The sequence below is a fragment of the Chiroxiphia lanceolata genome, chromosome 1 (assembly GCF_009829145.1).
Source record: "Chiroxiphia lanceolata isolate bChiLan1 chromosome 1, bChiLan1.pri, whole genome shotgun sequence".
In the NCBI taxonomy this organism is placed as follows: Eukaryota; Metazoa; Chordata; class Aves; order Passeriformes; family Pipridae; genus Chiroxiphia; species Chiroxiphia lanceolata.
The window spans coordinates 29,765,397-29,779,465 of record NC_045637.1 but is presented as its reverse complement, the minus strand read 5'-3'; the positions used below and the strand labels follow the sequence as shown (position 1 = coordinate 29,779,465).

At 40.1% G+C, this 14,069-nt stretch overlaps 1 protein-coding gene across 5 annotated transcripts in view; it reads right to left on the bottom strand.

Moving 5' to 3' along the window:
* Nucleotides 1–5,321: 5,321 nt before the first annotated feature.
* PAG1 (phosphoprotein membrane anchor with glycosphingolipid microdomains 1) overlaps nucleotides 5,322–14,069 on the bottom strand; it is a 104,249-nt gene continuing 95,501 nt past the window's right edge. For all 5 annotated transcript variants that reach the window (XM_032696777.1, XM_032696762.1, XM_032696769.1 and 2 more), the window contains 3 exons: nucleotides 12,972–13,561; nucleotides 8,437–8,496; nucleotides 5,322–6,450 (listed from right to left, as the gene is read on the bottom strand). In XM_032696777.1, the coding sequence (XP_032552668.1) occupies nucleotides 6,100–6,450; nucleotides 8,437–8,496; nucleotides 12,972–13,561 (1,001 nt within the window). In that variant the 3' untranslated portion in view covers nucleotides 5,322–6,099. The remainder of the gene's footprint in view (nucleotides 6,451–8,436; nucleotides 8,497–12,971; nucleotides 13,562–14,069) is intronic.

Below are 14,069 nucleotides of genomic sequence, written 5' to 3'. Positions count from 1 at the left end.
AGTCAAGTGATACTTACATACTTTATAAATAATCTAAGCTGATTGTTGCATTATCATAAGAAATAACACAGTTGCTTTCTAAACTAACAAAAATCTTGTTTTATATTTTCTGTACAAACATATGCTAGTTAAAATTAGCCAGTGAATTTGCAGAGAAAAACCCTTGTCAGACTGTGCCATTCTAACAATAAATAAACACCACAAATGAAAGCCAATATTTAGGAATGTGCTTGGCAAGAGAGTACCACATACAGTAATCAGGCAGCTGTGCAATAACAGTGAACATGTTTACCTTTACAGAGACATCTGTATTTCTAGGCACTTTGCTATCATGTTTGTAGTGACGTGGCCAGTTTAAAACTGAAGACCTCCAAAAACAAAACCTTGGAGCTTGAAAAAACAGAACTGTAAGATTTGTATTATCTATAAAGTGGGCACAGGCCAATGGGTACATAATGCCAAGATAATACAAGCATTTGCTATGGAAATTGGGGTGCCAGAGTAAGCTATGTGAGCAGGTCAGACCAAGCATTAAATTGTTCTGATGATTCTGCTTACAACATCTGAGCTGGATCATTTAGAGTTAGGTTAAATATATCTACATTGTGTAGACACACTTGCTGAACTTTGGATTGTATGTGAAGTAAGGTTTATCAATAAATCAATGGAAACCTTGTATTACAAATAAGCTCTCTCATCTTTCTGCTGTCCAGAAGAAAAGAACAGTGTCTAGTGTATGTGATATCCTAATGTACTCCTGGAAAATTACCACATTGGCAATTAATTTCTTTAATACTTTTTGTAAGCCTGGGATTGTTTGGCCCAGGCAAAAGGGATTCTTTCTCCTTGAAGAAAGGGAACCCTGTGTTTTTATCACTGTGATGTTCCATTTGTAGCATTTATCTTTACCACGATCCTGAACATATTTTGCTAGCTAGCAAGGGATATATATTTTATATAGATTTTTTTTTCTTCCCCTGAGGCTGAGATCTGCTCTGGCAATGTCTTCAGCTGTGACCATCCCAGAAGAGATGCTACAAATCAGCTTCAGCACCAGGGTATGAAATTATATAAATAGTAATTATGTTCCCTGCTCCCAGGAAGAGACCTGCCCTTGAAAGTCTTCAGCACATCACCACATGAGCATCTGTCAGGCTGAGCATCTTTCTGCATTCTTCTGTTTTGCAATAGACTACACACACCAAGTTACTCGTGAAGCACATAACAGCCTTATCCAGGCGTGTTTCAACCTAAATAAATAACACTCATCTGAAATAACTGGTTATTTGCCTAACAGCAAAAGTCCCTCATTAGAATGTGGCCCAAATTAAAATGTTGCAGAAACAGATTTCTTACAGTCACATTGCAAACAAATGTATGTGCACAGTAGAAGACAGAAAAAAGTCCTTGAGCTGGGCTCTGGGATGTTTCCATCCCACGGTGCACAGAGAGTCATGTCTCTAGCTGCTTCCAAGCCAGATCACCTGGCCTGAATGGCTGCTTTTAAACACCCATGGCCCAACCTAGGCAGGCCTGTTACACGTGGTAACCCCACTCTGGCGGTGTGTGGGATGAACAAGAGACAGGGCAGCACTGTCAGCTTTTGTAGTCAGTTAACACTAAGTTCTGGGAGGCAGACAATACCAGAGGGAGCACTCTGTGCCACAGCTTTACACACCAGCTTTCAGAAAGCACATGGAAACCATTTATCCAGCATCTTATAAAAGCACCATTGAAAGGTTGAACAGAGAGCACCACATATACAGAATTGTGATCAAAACAGCAGACAGGAGCTGCTCAGGGAGCCATGGAGAAGCACACAGCCCAGAAGGATCCCAGCACGATGGATTCCCTGAAGGCACAATAGATGAACAAGGCAGCTGGTCATCAGCCAGTTGCACCTGTAGAAATGGTCCAACTCTGTGTGACTCATGAATATGAATCCCCACACATACTCATCCCTCACCCCATGAATCCTGCTACATGTAAGCAAGCCTGCCATTTATATTACTAGAAAGACTGAAGCAAGTAATTGTTCACAGTTGACATGGACACCACCTCCCTGAATGCTCACTATTGAAAAACTTAGGTTCTTCAAAAGAAGACTGATAATTCTTATTGCAAAGCTTAGTCATCGTAGCTACATTACTGGGCTTTTTAGAGGATGTTTGTGAGCTACTATTGCTATTGTATGGCCAACTGAGTTCCAGTACATTAAATGTCTCTATAAAGATATTTCCAACCTAGACAAGTAATTGTTGGGATTGTCCCTTTGTACTTTTGAGTTAAACACACACAGTATGGAAAAGAGTATGGAAGTACTAGCTACTTTGTAAAAAAGGCACTATAACTGATTTAACTGTGGTAATTAGGTACATGCCTGTGCTACAGGTATCTGCAAAGAATCTGTTCCTCTCTGTGACTGAGAAAGTGATTCCACACTCACGGTAGAAAGGAATGACTGGTTTATGTATGGGGTTAGTACTGGTTTAAGTATGTGGTAAGACCAACTCCCACAGGAGACACAGATTCATGGAAGAGATGTCTGAATTGCATTTCCTATTTCTACCACTTCCCAGAGGAAAATCAAAAAGACCTTTTCGCTAGTGTAGTTATACACACATTAAAGCATCTCTTGGCCCTACTGTGGCAATTTGATGTGAGATCTTATTATATAGTTATGCCAAAAAATGGAAAAAAAGAAATAGACTGTGAAGCTTCCCCCAAAAAGATCACCAGGTAACAAATACTGCAATAAAGGGACTAACAGAATAGACTCCCCTTTCTTTACAATCAAATTAATCTATTTGGGAATTACTGTTGGAAAAATCTTTCTATGTGATATATTAGTGAAAAGGAAGCATTGGCAACAGCTATAAAGGAACAGATCTTACTTCTGGGAAGAAGGAACTAAAAGAGAAGCTTGATTCTTTGTCAAGAGATGTAATTATTCACGTAAGAACCTTGGACTGAGTTATAAAATATTCTTCTTTAGCATTAGACTACATAATGGAGATTTTAGGGGAGTTATGGACTCCCCTGTCCACGCTTTTTCAGGAGGGTAATTATTTTTTGCAGCTCTGAAGTCCAACGCGTGTGTGTGTGTGTCTCAAGGCTGAAGGCAGGTACACATCCCACAAGCAGCAATCCAAAATTTGAGCTGCTTCTCCATGAGGCTGAGGGTCTGGTTGACAATTAAAAGGCTCTCACCAGCCTGAGAGTCATTTAAACAGGAAGGAGTGTGCCAGTACCACAGAACTGTAGACACAGTACCAGCTCCCAGTGTGAGGCTGTATGACACGGGTTAAAAATAAAAAACAAAGAAAGAAGAGAGGAGCAGGGATTTCACTGTGAAAAAGGGAAGTCTGGGGGGTCTCAAGGTGCAGCTGTCAGAACAGAGGAAAGAAAGGAAGGAAGGAGCTGAGTCTTGTGTCCCTTTGTCCAAACCAACATTCTTGATCCAGCTGTGAAAGACCACAGAGTGACAGGACAGTCCTCCACCATCCTTTGACTTGCTGATCTAGAGTGATGTTTGCTTTTCTTTTGCACCTTAAAATTTTACAATCAAGAGATCAGTGTTATTCTTTGCTATCAAGTGGCATTATCTCTGTCTTTGAATTGGTCTTGAAATTGAAACTGGAGAACCTGGCAAATCTCATGTTCCTACTGTTTCTCCAAAAGCAGTCATCCATGTAAAGGGATAACTACATCTTAGGTATTTGGGAATTTCAGGAGTTGAGGTATGCCTGCCACTAAGCTGCAGGAGTCATATGGAGGACTACATATATAAACCAGTGCCCCTGAGCAAACCCATAGTTAAAGACTTCAGAAATTCTCCAGACTTAGCACAGCAGATCTTCTGAAATGTGGTGCATCTTATCTTTGGCCTTAAATAGTGTGATGTAGAAGGAGAGAACATTCAAAGGCGAACTTCATGAATTCACATTCAAGGGAACAGAAACAGAAACTTTTATAAAGGTAAAAACTCTAGAAAGGAAGACCAGAGTCAGCTTTAAAGAGCACTGCAGTGGAGTGGAAGCAAAGCGTTTGCTGCAGCTGTCAAAACATGGCAGCATGGCCAAGAACAAGATGGATGTAGACTGGTCTGAACCACTTCCGCTTCTCCTCCAAGGATGAGAGTTATAGATCAAGTGTGTTGCACTGTTGCATGAGGTCAGGATTCATGAAGTTTGAATCACCCCGTGGGCAGTTTGACTGCGCACTTGCACTGCTCCTCAGAGCTATACTTACAGGCAAAGCCCATAAATCAGCACACTTCTTTGATCCGTGTTTGCTCTTTATAGTACCAAGTAATGTTGAGCACTGGCCAGTGATCCGAGAAGGACTCAATCTGGTGTATCAAAACCCAGTGCCAACTGAGCTGAAACTAAACCTGCTTTGGCTACTATGGAATAAGCCAACCTCAGTTTATGTTCTGTTTATTTTGAATTAAAAAACCCCTGCTCTTCAAGCACATGCCATATATTACATATGTGTATGTTACCAAGCTTGGACTATAATTTATACTTGTGTCCAAATTACAAGTGTATGTTTATATACATGGGAATATGCATACACACGTACACATGCATATCACACAATGCCAGTTCTCTACTGTTGGACTATTCTTGTACCATTGTACTATTTATTGTACCATTCTTGAGTAAAAATACGTACCAATCCAGTACCTACTTATTTCATCCAAGCACTGTACTTTGTTTTTCATAGTAACAGAATAACTTGGCATCTTTAAAAAGCCAGTGGCTTTCAAACTAAGAAAGTCTTGGTTGCTCTCGTGCTCCTTTCACCAGAAGATTAAGTGGCTCTCCCTGACTAAATCCCACTGTCTCTTCTGCCTCTTTTTTTCCCTTTTGGCCGTGTTCTTTTACATAGACTCCATTATTTTGAGCTTAAAAACGGAAAGGCAGATTCCACATCCTTGCTCAAGGAGACAAAAAACCCAACAAAACAACCCTAAATCAATTGTTCACTTACCCACTTCTAAAATAGGAAAAAAATTTTAACGAAAACCAAATAAAGCCCAAACAAAGAATGGGATTCTTCCTGTTACAAAAGCCAGTAAGTTATCTACAAAAACTTTGAAGATGAAAAATATGTTGTAAAAAATAAAAATATTATCCACTAAACACAGTACATAAATCTTCCCATATAATAAACTACACAAACATATTAAAATATTTTAAGTCTTAAAAAAGGGCAAAATTCTTAAAAAAACGACTCAACACTATTAAGGTTAGACTAAACATTATGCCAATGCATTCATTTGCATGACTTTTTGCAACATGACAATTGTCTGGGGCGTGCGTGGGTAGGTATTTATCTGCATGTAAGGGAAACATGGCAAGAACACTAAGGCTGACAGTTGCCATTTTCAAGTGGTATTTCACAAATAATCAAACAAAACCCCTACAAATACCAGTACACATCTCAAATACTGCAGGTCACATTCTACAACCCTTGACATTAAAAAAAAAGAAAGAAAAAGCCAACAGAATTAATTCAAGTACATTTGGAGTAGGTCCCTTGTGAAGTACTGTTGTTTGCACTTTAGTTGCAATGAATGTGGACAGAGCTCCGCAAAAAACACAGAAGTGAGTGCACCTTCCCCAGCCTTGCAAAGCAAGTCTGAGTTGAGGTACAATGATCCATGGTTTGCTCAACATTGTGGATGCCCAAACTGGAATGAAAAATGATGCTTGAAAAACACTTCGAAAAAAAATAATCTCTCAAAATGAGAAGTTAGCTTTGTGTAAAGGCAGTCTTTTTGGTATGTAATCCTATTGGGACACCAAGCATGGCACTCACTTCTTCCTGAATTCTGGTCACCTCAGAGCTAGCAATAAAGAAACCTTTACGTTGTCCTGGTCATCCTTCTGACCTGACGTACCCTTTGCCATAAGCCTCAGTCCACCATCCAGGTTAACCTAGCAGGTGTCACACCCTGGCTGAAACATACATTGCCTCTTCTCAAATTGTGTTCTATACTTAGCTTTGTTCCTCAAAAGGAGAAGCACTTCCCTCTCCATGTTTCACTTGTTCCTTTGAAAATACCAGCAGAGAAATCTGCTGCCAGAGAAGTTAAAGTCTGGTGAATTCCCTGTGGTGCTGCAAGTCCCCTATGCTCTCATAGTCATTCTCTCCTGAAAGAGCAGTGTGGTTTGTGTTAGGCACAGACAAGGTCCTGTCTTCTTCTTGGCTCACTGACTGGATAGCTTCATAGTCCGGCTCCAGCTCCCCGTTTGGTCTGTCCGCTGACTGAGGCACAGTGGTAGAATTTAGGGTGTTCTCAAAGTCTTTCACACTTGCATAGAGGCCACTGCAAATAGACGGGGACCTCTGAGATGCAATTTCTTGAATACAGGTGTAAGGAGAATCCAGTGCCTTGACGGCCTGTCCCGGCTTACTCACTGACGAGTACATGGCGGAGATCTAGGAAAAAGAGACACCTGCTGAGTATCCAAGCATGGCATAAAGCTTGTGCATCAGTCTGTGCACTTGTACCACAAGGATGTTGGTTACTTAAGAAAAGACAGGATCTTCTAATAAAAACATATCCCTTCTTAAAAGGGTATGGGTTTTTCTTAAAAAAAAAAAAATTAATTCTTACAAATCCCTTCTTTTCTGGCATGCATTTATAAATTGATTTTTTTTTTTCAGAAAAAGAAGGCTTTATAAAATAAGTTTATAAATGTAAAAATTCTTTGAACATAAATCCCTGGCAGGCAAATCAGACCTGGGCAAGAGGGAATAGCTTTGTGAGCAGGAGCTCTTGCAAATTTTGCTGTGGTCCTGGAGCCAATCTGGACTCAACAGGGAGACAGGCATCAAATGGATGATCAGGTTGAAATGCTGTAATGTAGGAGAAGGATGCTGTCTGATCCTTGGGGCTTTTAAAATTTTTTTTTGTTATTATTTTTAATGGTAGTGTCTATTTTCTGCTTTTACAGACACCCCAATGGGAGGGTAGTTAATTGTTGTGTTTATAGGCAGGACTAAGGAGACACCAAGTCATGTGAAGACAACAAAAAAATGTCTGCTCTGTTGATTACACTCTGCCTACAAAGAGGAGCTGCACCTCAGTCACTGCATATCAGAACTTTATGACAGAGAATGAAACCTCTCAGCTATAAACACAAGAGAGGGAGAAGCCAGTGTCTAGCTCTAAAAATCCCCTCTGCTGAGGTGGTACACTTCAAGAAGTGCACAAAGGTGGCGCTTCATGAACAGGTGAAGGAGAAGCCCACATCCATATATGTTCTTCTGCTCAGGGCTTATTGGGGCTGGTAATAAGCACAGGGATCAGTCTTGACTCCCCCTGCCAGTCCAAGTGGATACTAACTCTTGCACAGGGCAGATGTCTGATATTCCCTGCACTGCTTCTCTGGTACCCAATATCACAATGCAACATAGCCCTTCTCTTATGTTTGAAGTCTTTCCCAAGCATGCAAGGCCACTCTGAATTTGCATCAGCCCAGTTAAAAGAATAGATTGGCATGAAAATGTCCATTATGGTTAAGCAACACTGATGCAGATGAACCAGACTACTTCTGTTAATTCTAGGATGTTTTTTCTGGTTTGGTTGGTTGGTTGGTTGATTTGGTTGGTTTGTTTGTTTGGTTTTTTGTCTGGTTGGTTGTTTTTTGTTTGGTTGGGTTATTTTAGAGAGACATTGAATTGCAGATAGCAGTACTTCTTACTTTTTACGGATTTCAGCCAACCAAACAAAAAATGGGTTTTCTGCTCATCTAATAATTCAACCCTTTTCAGTATTAGATTACACGAACCCAGTTCAAGGATCAATTTATTCGTTAGTGTCAGGGAGTGCTTCTCCCAGCAGAAAGCATTAGCTCATTCAGCTCATTGCCAAGTTTGCGTTTACTTTTATGTCTGAGAACGTATTTACACATGGCACCGGTGTATTGGATATGATCACAACCAACCTCATTTCTGTTTAACTTTTCTGTCTTTGTTTAAATCTCCTCAATTTATTTGACCAACCTACATTTTAAAGAACAGCTTATGTTCCAGTGCCTTTATTGTGCTTCCATTTACTTCCGAGATTCCCAGCCACTTTGCTTGGGGAAGGTGGAGCATATGTTTCAAAAGGCTGCTGGTTATTATTCTTAAGTAGAGCTTGTCATCCAAATGAAGAAATTGCATTAACGATCAACTAATTGTGGCCTCCTGTTATTTTCCGACACCATTTTTAACCTATTTGCCTTATATAGACACGAGAACACTTCTGACTTTAGGAATGTGGCAATACAAACTCTGTGCAGAGAATCTTGGGTTTTCATTTTCCCTTGAAACAAATTTCACCTTTCTTAGATTCTGCTTAATCATGCAGAGCTTATGCTAATTTCTGCCTAAAAAATAGTCTCTAGTTAGTTACTGAATTTCATGCAAGAAACCTACTTCATCTTCTGTAAGAGATGGATCTTCCTCTCGAGACTTGTAAGACACTGAACTAAGCCTCTGTAAAAAAGGAAGAAAGAAAAAAAATGGCTCATTACCCATCAACAGTGTAAAACCTATAATAAAACCCTCCCATTACAATCAATACATTACATTTCATGGTCATTTGCTCTCGAGTTCATTTTACATAGATAATATCTCTAATATCCAGAGTACATCTCTGGAGATAACAGCCCTGAGGTTAGTAATGCTTTTTAATGTATCTGCTCTTGTCCTGACCTGAAAAGGGTAAAAATAATGTAATGATTAAAACAAACTCTGCTCTGCTGTATCCCAGCCTTTACACTTCTAATGAAGCACCTGCAAAGGCTTCTGAACAATTAGAAATTAGCTGTTCTGACACACCAGTTGCCCTTTCACGTGATTTTCAGATACACTTTTAGATGACAAAAGAACAATGCTCAGCTGGCACCTTCTTGATGCCTGTTATCCTTCATTCTGTGGATCCTAGAAGTGCTGCAGGGAGACACTGTGTCCTCCTCACTCCTGCCCCAGGAATGCAGCCTCTGTGCAGAGGTTCCCAGCAGCCTGAACTTACAGTCACTTCAACCTGCTGCAGCCCACGCTGAGCTGGAGCCAGGTCACACAGCAGAGGTACTGAAGGATGGAGGGCTTGGTTTGGTATCAAGACTAACTTCCAGCATGTAAAGTGTTCTGTGGAAAACAGGTCATGAAAAGTTGGGGAGAAACCATTTTGCTCTCATGAAAAACATCTTAGGACCTTAACAGCAACAAAGACCCTGGCTGCTACACCGTGGATGTGGGGTGCCTCCTCCCTGGGGCAAGAAGTCTTTGCTGGACTCCTGCTCCACACTGACTCAGAGGGAGCCTTCCAGCACTGTAACAGGCCATATTTTGGACTTTCACACAAATTTACCACCTAAAACACTTCATACCTCTCCCAGTGCAAACCAACATGGAGGAGTAGAGCTATTTTTAGCACAGTCAATTAAATACCGCTTCCAGGCACACAAAACTTGTTTCCTTTTTTTTTTTTCACAGAGGCTCATTATGATAGATTCTTTCCTACTTTCATTTACTTGGCGTTTTTACTTCTGGTAAATACCAAGCTCCAAACTCCTAAGCACTTCTGACAAGGACCATGACCCAAAGTACACTGAAGTCTGCCTGCTGCTCCCCAGGAGCTTCCCTCACATTGAAAATTTCTCCTGCTTCTTTCTCACTGTCTGGAGAACATGCTCTTTAACCTGTGTTTTGTTTACTCATAAAAAAAAAAAATACAAGTTCAAATGTATTTTGGCCTTGTATTAGATCTGCTTCACTAAAGCAATTCAGTTTAGTCTTTCTTATTTGCAGGACATTTTTGTGTTGGGGAGTAAGTTACTAATTTCATCCTCACACATTAAAACAAGTATGTGCCCACAAAATTCTTCAGTGATTTTTCTGTCATCAGTGTGTCTATAAGCACCATGTGTCAGGACCCCTTCTACAGTTTCCCACTCAGGTACTGAAAAATACTCCAGGATATTTGCCATCCTGTATTTGTTTCCCAAGGATCTAGTGTTCTTTCTTCTAAATGTGAAACCTGTGACACATCAATTTTGAAGGATATTGTTATCTTGGAAACTGAAAAAAACCCCACTTGCTCCTAAACATTTTATACCTAGCAATATTATAAACTATGCCTGAAACCTCAAAAACAGCAAGAAAAACAGCAGATGTCCTTATTTGCCTTCCACTTTCTTTTTCTTCCTCGACAGCACTCGATTTTTTACTCTTTGGTTCAGCTGCTGCTCCTGACTCAGGCAGCAGAACTAGGAGAACATTCGCCTCTGGTGCATTTGTAAGGGATACTTTGCCCATGCTCAGGCTGCGCAAGGCTGAAGTCAGATGGCAGCAGCCAGATGTACACACAGAGAGCATTTCTACCAGTGCTCACTCAGGAAAGCCCTGGGTGAAAAGGGAGACCCATACTTCCTTTTTTTGTTTTTTAATTAAAAGAAAGTACTAAGTCAAAACTGTTCTGCCTTTCCAGTTTTATTGGAAGAACTATGCTCAAGTTTTGCAGTTGATAGAGTCCTATAAGAAGCCTCGTGCTATTAAAGGTGTCCTTCATCAAAGTCTTACAAAAGATTTTGCTGGGTCACAGCCAATAACCAGTTTGGATACTTAATTTTCACCTGTTTATTGCACACCCAGCTCTTAAAAAGATGCTTTATCCAGTTCATGCTGCTATATACTAGAATGGTCTCTGGCTTGGTCCACCTAGCTCTCTCCCAAATTTGTGTGCTTCAGGAACTGGCATTGCCTGGGGATCACCCTGGCTGCCCTCTTTTCAAAGGTGAGACTGAAACAGCTTGGACATGGTCTGTTCTCTCTTGGTTGGCAGGTACAAGCCTTGGTTACACAAGCAGCCTGGCCGCCTGTCCCTTCTTTGTGCCCTATTAAAGCAAAGCCTAATTGTTGTGATGGAGTCTTGCATGACTTCCACACAAACTGTCTTCATCAGGCCCAGAGCAGAAGGTTGAAGAGTTTGGGATACAGATGTCATGTTAGGCAGGGCAGCTAAGTAGCCCCACAGAAGAAGAAGCGAAAAGAAACACCTATGGTATCTAACTTAAAAGAGTTATCAGTACAACATACATTTCCATAAACATTTTGGCTTGGGTTGCCACGTAGAGAAAAACAGGCATTGCTCTGCATTGTTTGAGGCAGCAAAATAGAGGGGAAAATTATCATGATCACAACAGAAAAACAATCCCGCAACCACCTCTCCACACAATGCCAACAATAATGACATTTATATATTCCATCAATTACCATTTCCAACTCTGTTGCAGCTGTAGCTCTCAAGGACAGGACAGGCACACGCTTCGATGCATAATGCATGTACCCAGCAGCAAGCGCGGGAATGATCTGATGCTGCCAAAGCTTTAACTCGGGATGGCTTCAGCTCTGAATAAATTTTAATTAGACAAACACTTTTTTCCCTGGCACTTAGGGGACTGCATGTGTCATCTCTTGATTAATCCTTCAAAACCTGAACCATTTTAATCAATTCCCACTCCTTGCAGTTACTGACACTGCATACATGGTGTGCTGGGGAGCTACAGAGCAGCAAAGGCTTTTTCCTTTGTATCAGTGACTGGGAAACACAATGATTTTCTGCAAGTCTTTTCACACCTGGTAGGAAAAATGTCACTGTTACAAGTTACAGCAATCTGTTTCTCTAAAAGTTTAATTAGAAATTACTTATGGCCTGAATCTGGGAGGGGTGAATGTTGGTGGATTATTGTTGACAATCATGTCTTATTTTTTTACTTGATGAGCTCATTATTTTTAAGAATGTGCACTGAAGAGTCCAGCTAAACAATTTTTGTATTATGAGTAGTCTTCAGTTTATTCATTTGGACTCTATTGTGCTTTACAGGTTACATGGTTAGTTAGTTATTTAACAAGGTATTTTTTTGCCTTTTGCCTGGATTACTGAAATACTTCAAATAAGAGAACAACCAGAACCAAGTAAAAATACCTCAGCTCTGCTATGATTTTTCCGGTAAATGTTTACATTAAAAATTGCATCTTAAAGAATTTTTTTGAAATGTTTATCAATATCAAATATTATTTGATAACTCAGACACCAAAAATCTTCTAATATCACAGTTCTTTTATTCAAAATTAAGAAAATATCTAAACTAGTTCTGAAAAACACAGACTCAATAGTTTATGAAAAGTCCATGCAATGAACCAAAAGCATTCCTTAAAATGAATTCTGGTTAAAAACTAGAGATGGAAAATAAATTGTTGAAAATGTCATCATTCTATTTTTCAAGGACTTCACCACAACTGTTCCTAGGGACAAAAAGTAAGCTGCTGAAAAAACTTAACTTTTGGCCATGAGTTCAGAAGGTAGAAATTCATTACTGTGTTTATATGTGACATACAGAATTTGACAGATATAAAAGCCTACTGCTGCAATCTCTCTCTCTTTCTGTCCCTCTCTTCTACAGAGAGAGACAAGAAGAGTTGCTTTGAGCAGGTGCCTAACACTTCCAGAGCAACGACAAGGTGGCCCAACAAAGGAGGCACATCGAAAGTCAGGGCATCCACCAAAGATGCCCTCCTCTCCTTTTTGTAAACTGTGGTTAAAAGAAGAGGGGGATTCTTTACAAGATATAGATGCTGACAGAGATACTAGATACCCATTGTAATAGCTTCCACAAGTATGTTAAACAAAGAAGCAGAGGCTGCCTATGTAATTCCAGGATAATATTTGGAAAAAGCTTTATGTAATGCATAACTGCAACGATCAAAAATATAGGCTGCAACAGAATGCCTATAATGCAAAGACTATCCTGTACACTTCCATATTTCCCTACTTTAGTCTTGCATGACCTTAAGAGTTGGTTTTTTTCTTGGCATTTTTTGTTACTAAAAAATAAAATCCTCTCCCACCCATATGTTCTCTGTCATTATTTGGCTGTTTGATGAGGACAAGTATTTGCAGTATTTACCTTCTCTGGTTTACTTGCCCCTTCTGTCACTTCTTCTTCCACTTGTTTTTCTTGCACATTCTCATTTTCATCAAGAAGTTTCATGGGTACCGGAGGGGGAAGCTCATCCTCTACATCTGGTATGTTGTCAAGAGGACTTTCTGAATTAGCACTTTGGCGACTCTTCTTATTTCGGTCAACAGATGCATATTCTGCTGATTCAATTCTGCACTCAGGAATCTGATTCTGACCTTCAGAAACTGTCAGTGAAGTCTTTGATTTGCTGTTACAGTTCCCTTCCATGCTGACTACTGCTCCAACATCTTTAATTTCCTTCACAGTTTCATACAAGCAGTCTTCAACTATGTTCTCCTGAGAGGAGCTGTCTTTCAAGACTTCATAAGGCCCTTCCATTCCGAGACCTTGGTCACTTTCTGCATTTCTAGCTGAGATGATGGTTTCCATGGTTGTGTTAGGGGGAATACTAGGTAGTTCCCGGCTCTGGTGACATTTTATAGACTTTCCAAGACTATCCTGTTGATCTGGTAGATCAGATGTCTGTACTTCTTCATAAGGCTGGATACAGGCAGTTGTACTGTCTTCGGAAAGAACTAAAGAAAATTACGAAGTATTTCAAACAAATGCATAAGTAAGAGGTCAGTGTGATTTGGTACTCTCTATATCACTTTGTTTTTGTGACACATTGGAAAGGATAAATGATACTACTGCCTGGAAATGTCTAGTGGTCACCATGGTTTTTGTTTATCAAAAAGTTTCAGTTACAGAGATATCTGCACTCTACTGCTAAAATATATTTCTCACAACATCTGAAACAGTCTGTGCGCCCCAAAGTCACATTATATGGCAACAGCATTTACTGTAAGAACAGGGGACAAGGAGGGTAGGTGCAGGTGTGCATGGATATTCAGATGCCTTGTACTCAGTTTCACCGAATGATTACAAAGCGCTCAGGAGTCTCAGATGGGAAACAGGTGGGAAGCCTCAAACCAAGTGTCTTGAAAAAAAATCCTTGCTGATTTAAAAAAAACCCACCCTTGCTAGATTTAAAAAAAAAAAAAATCCTTGCTAGATTTTCCTGTTTCCATTTTCCTATTCTTT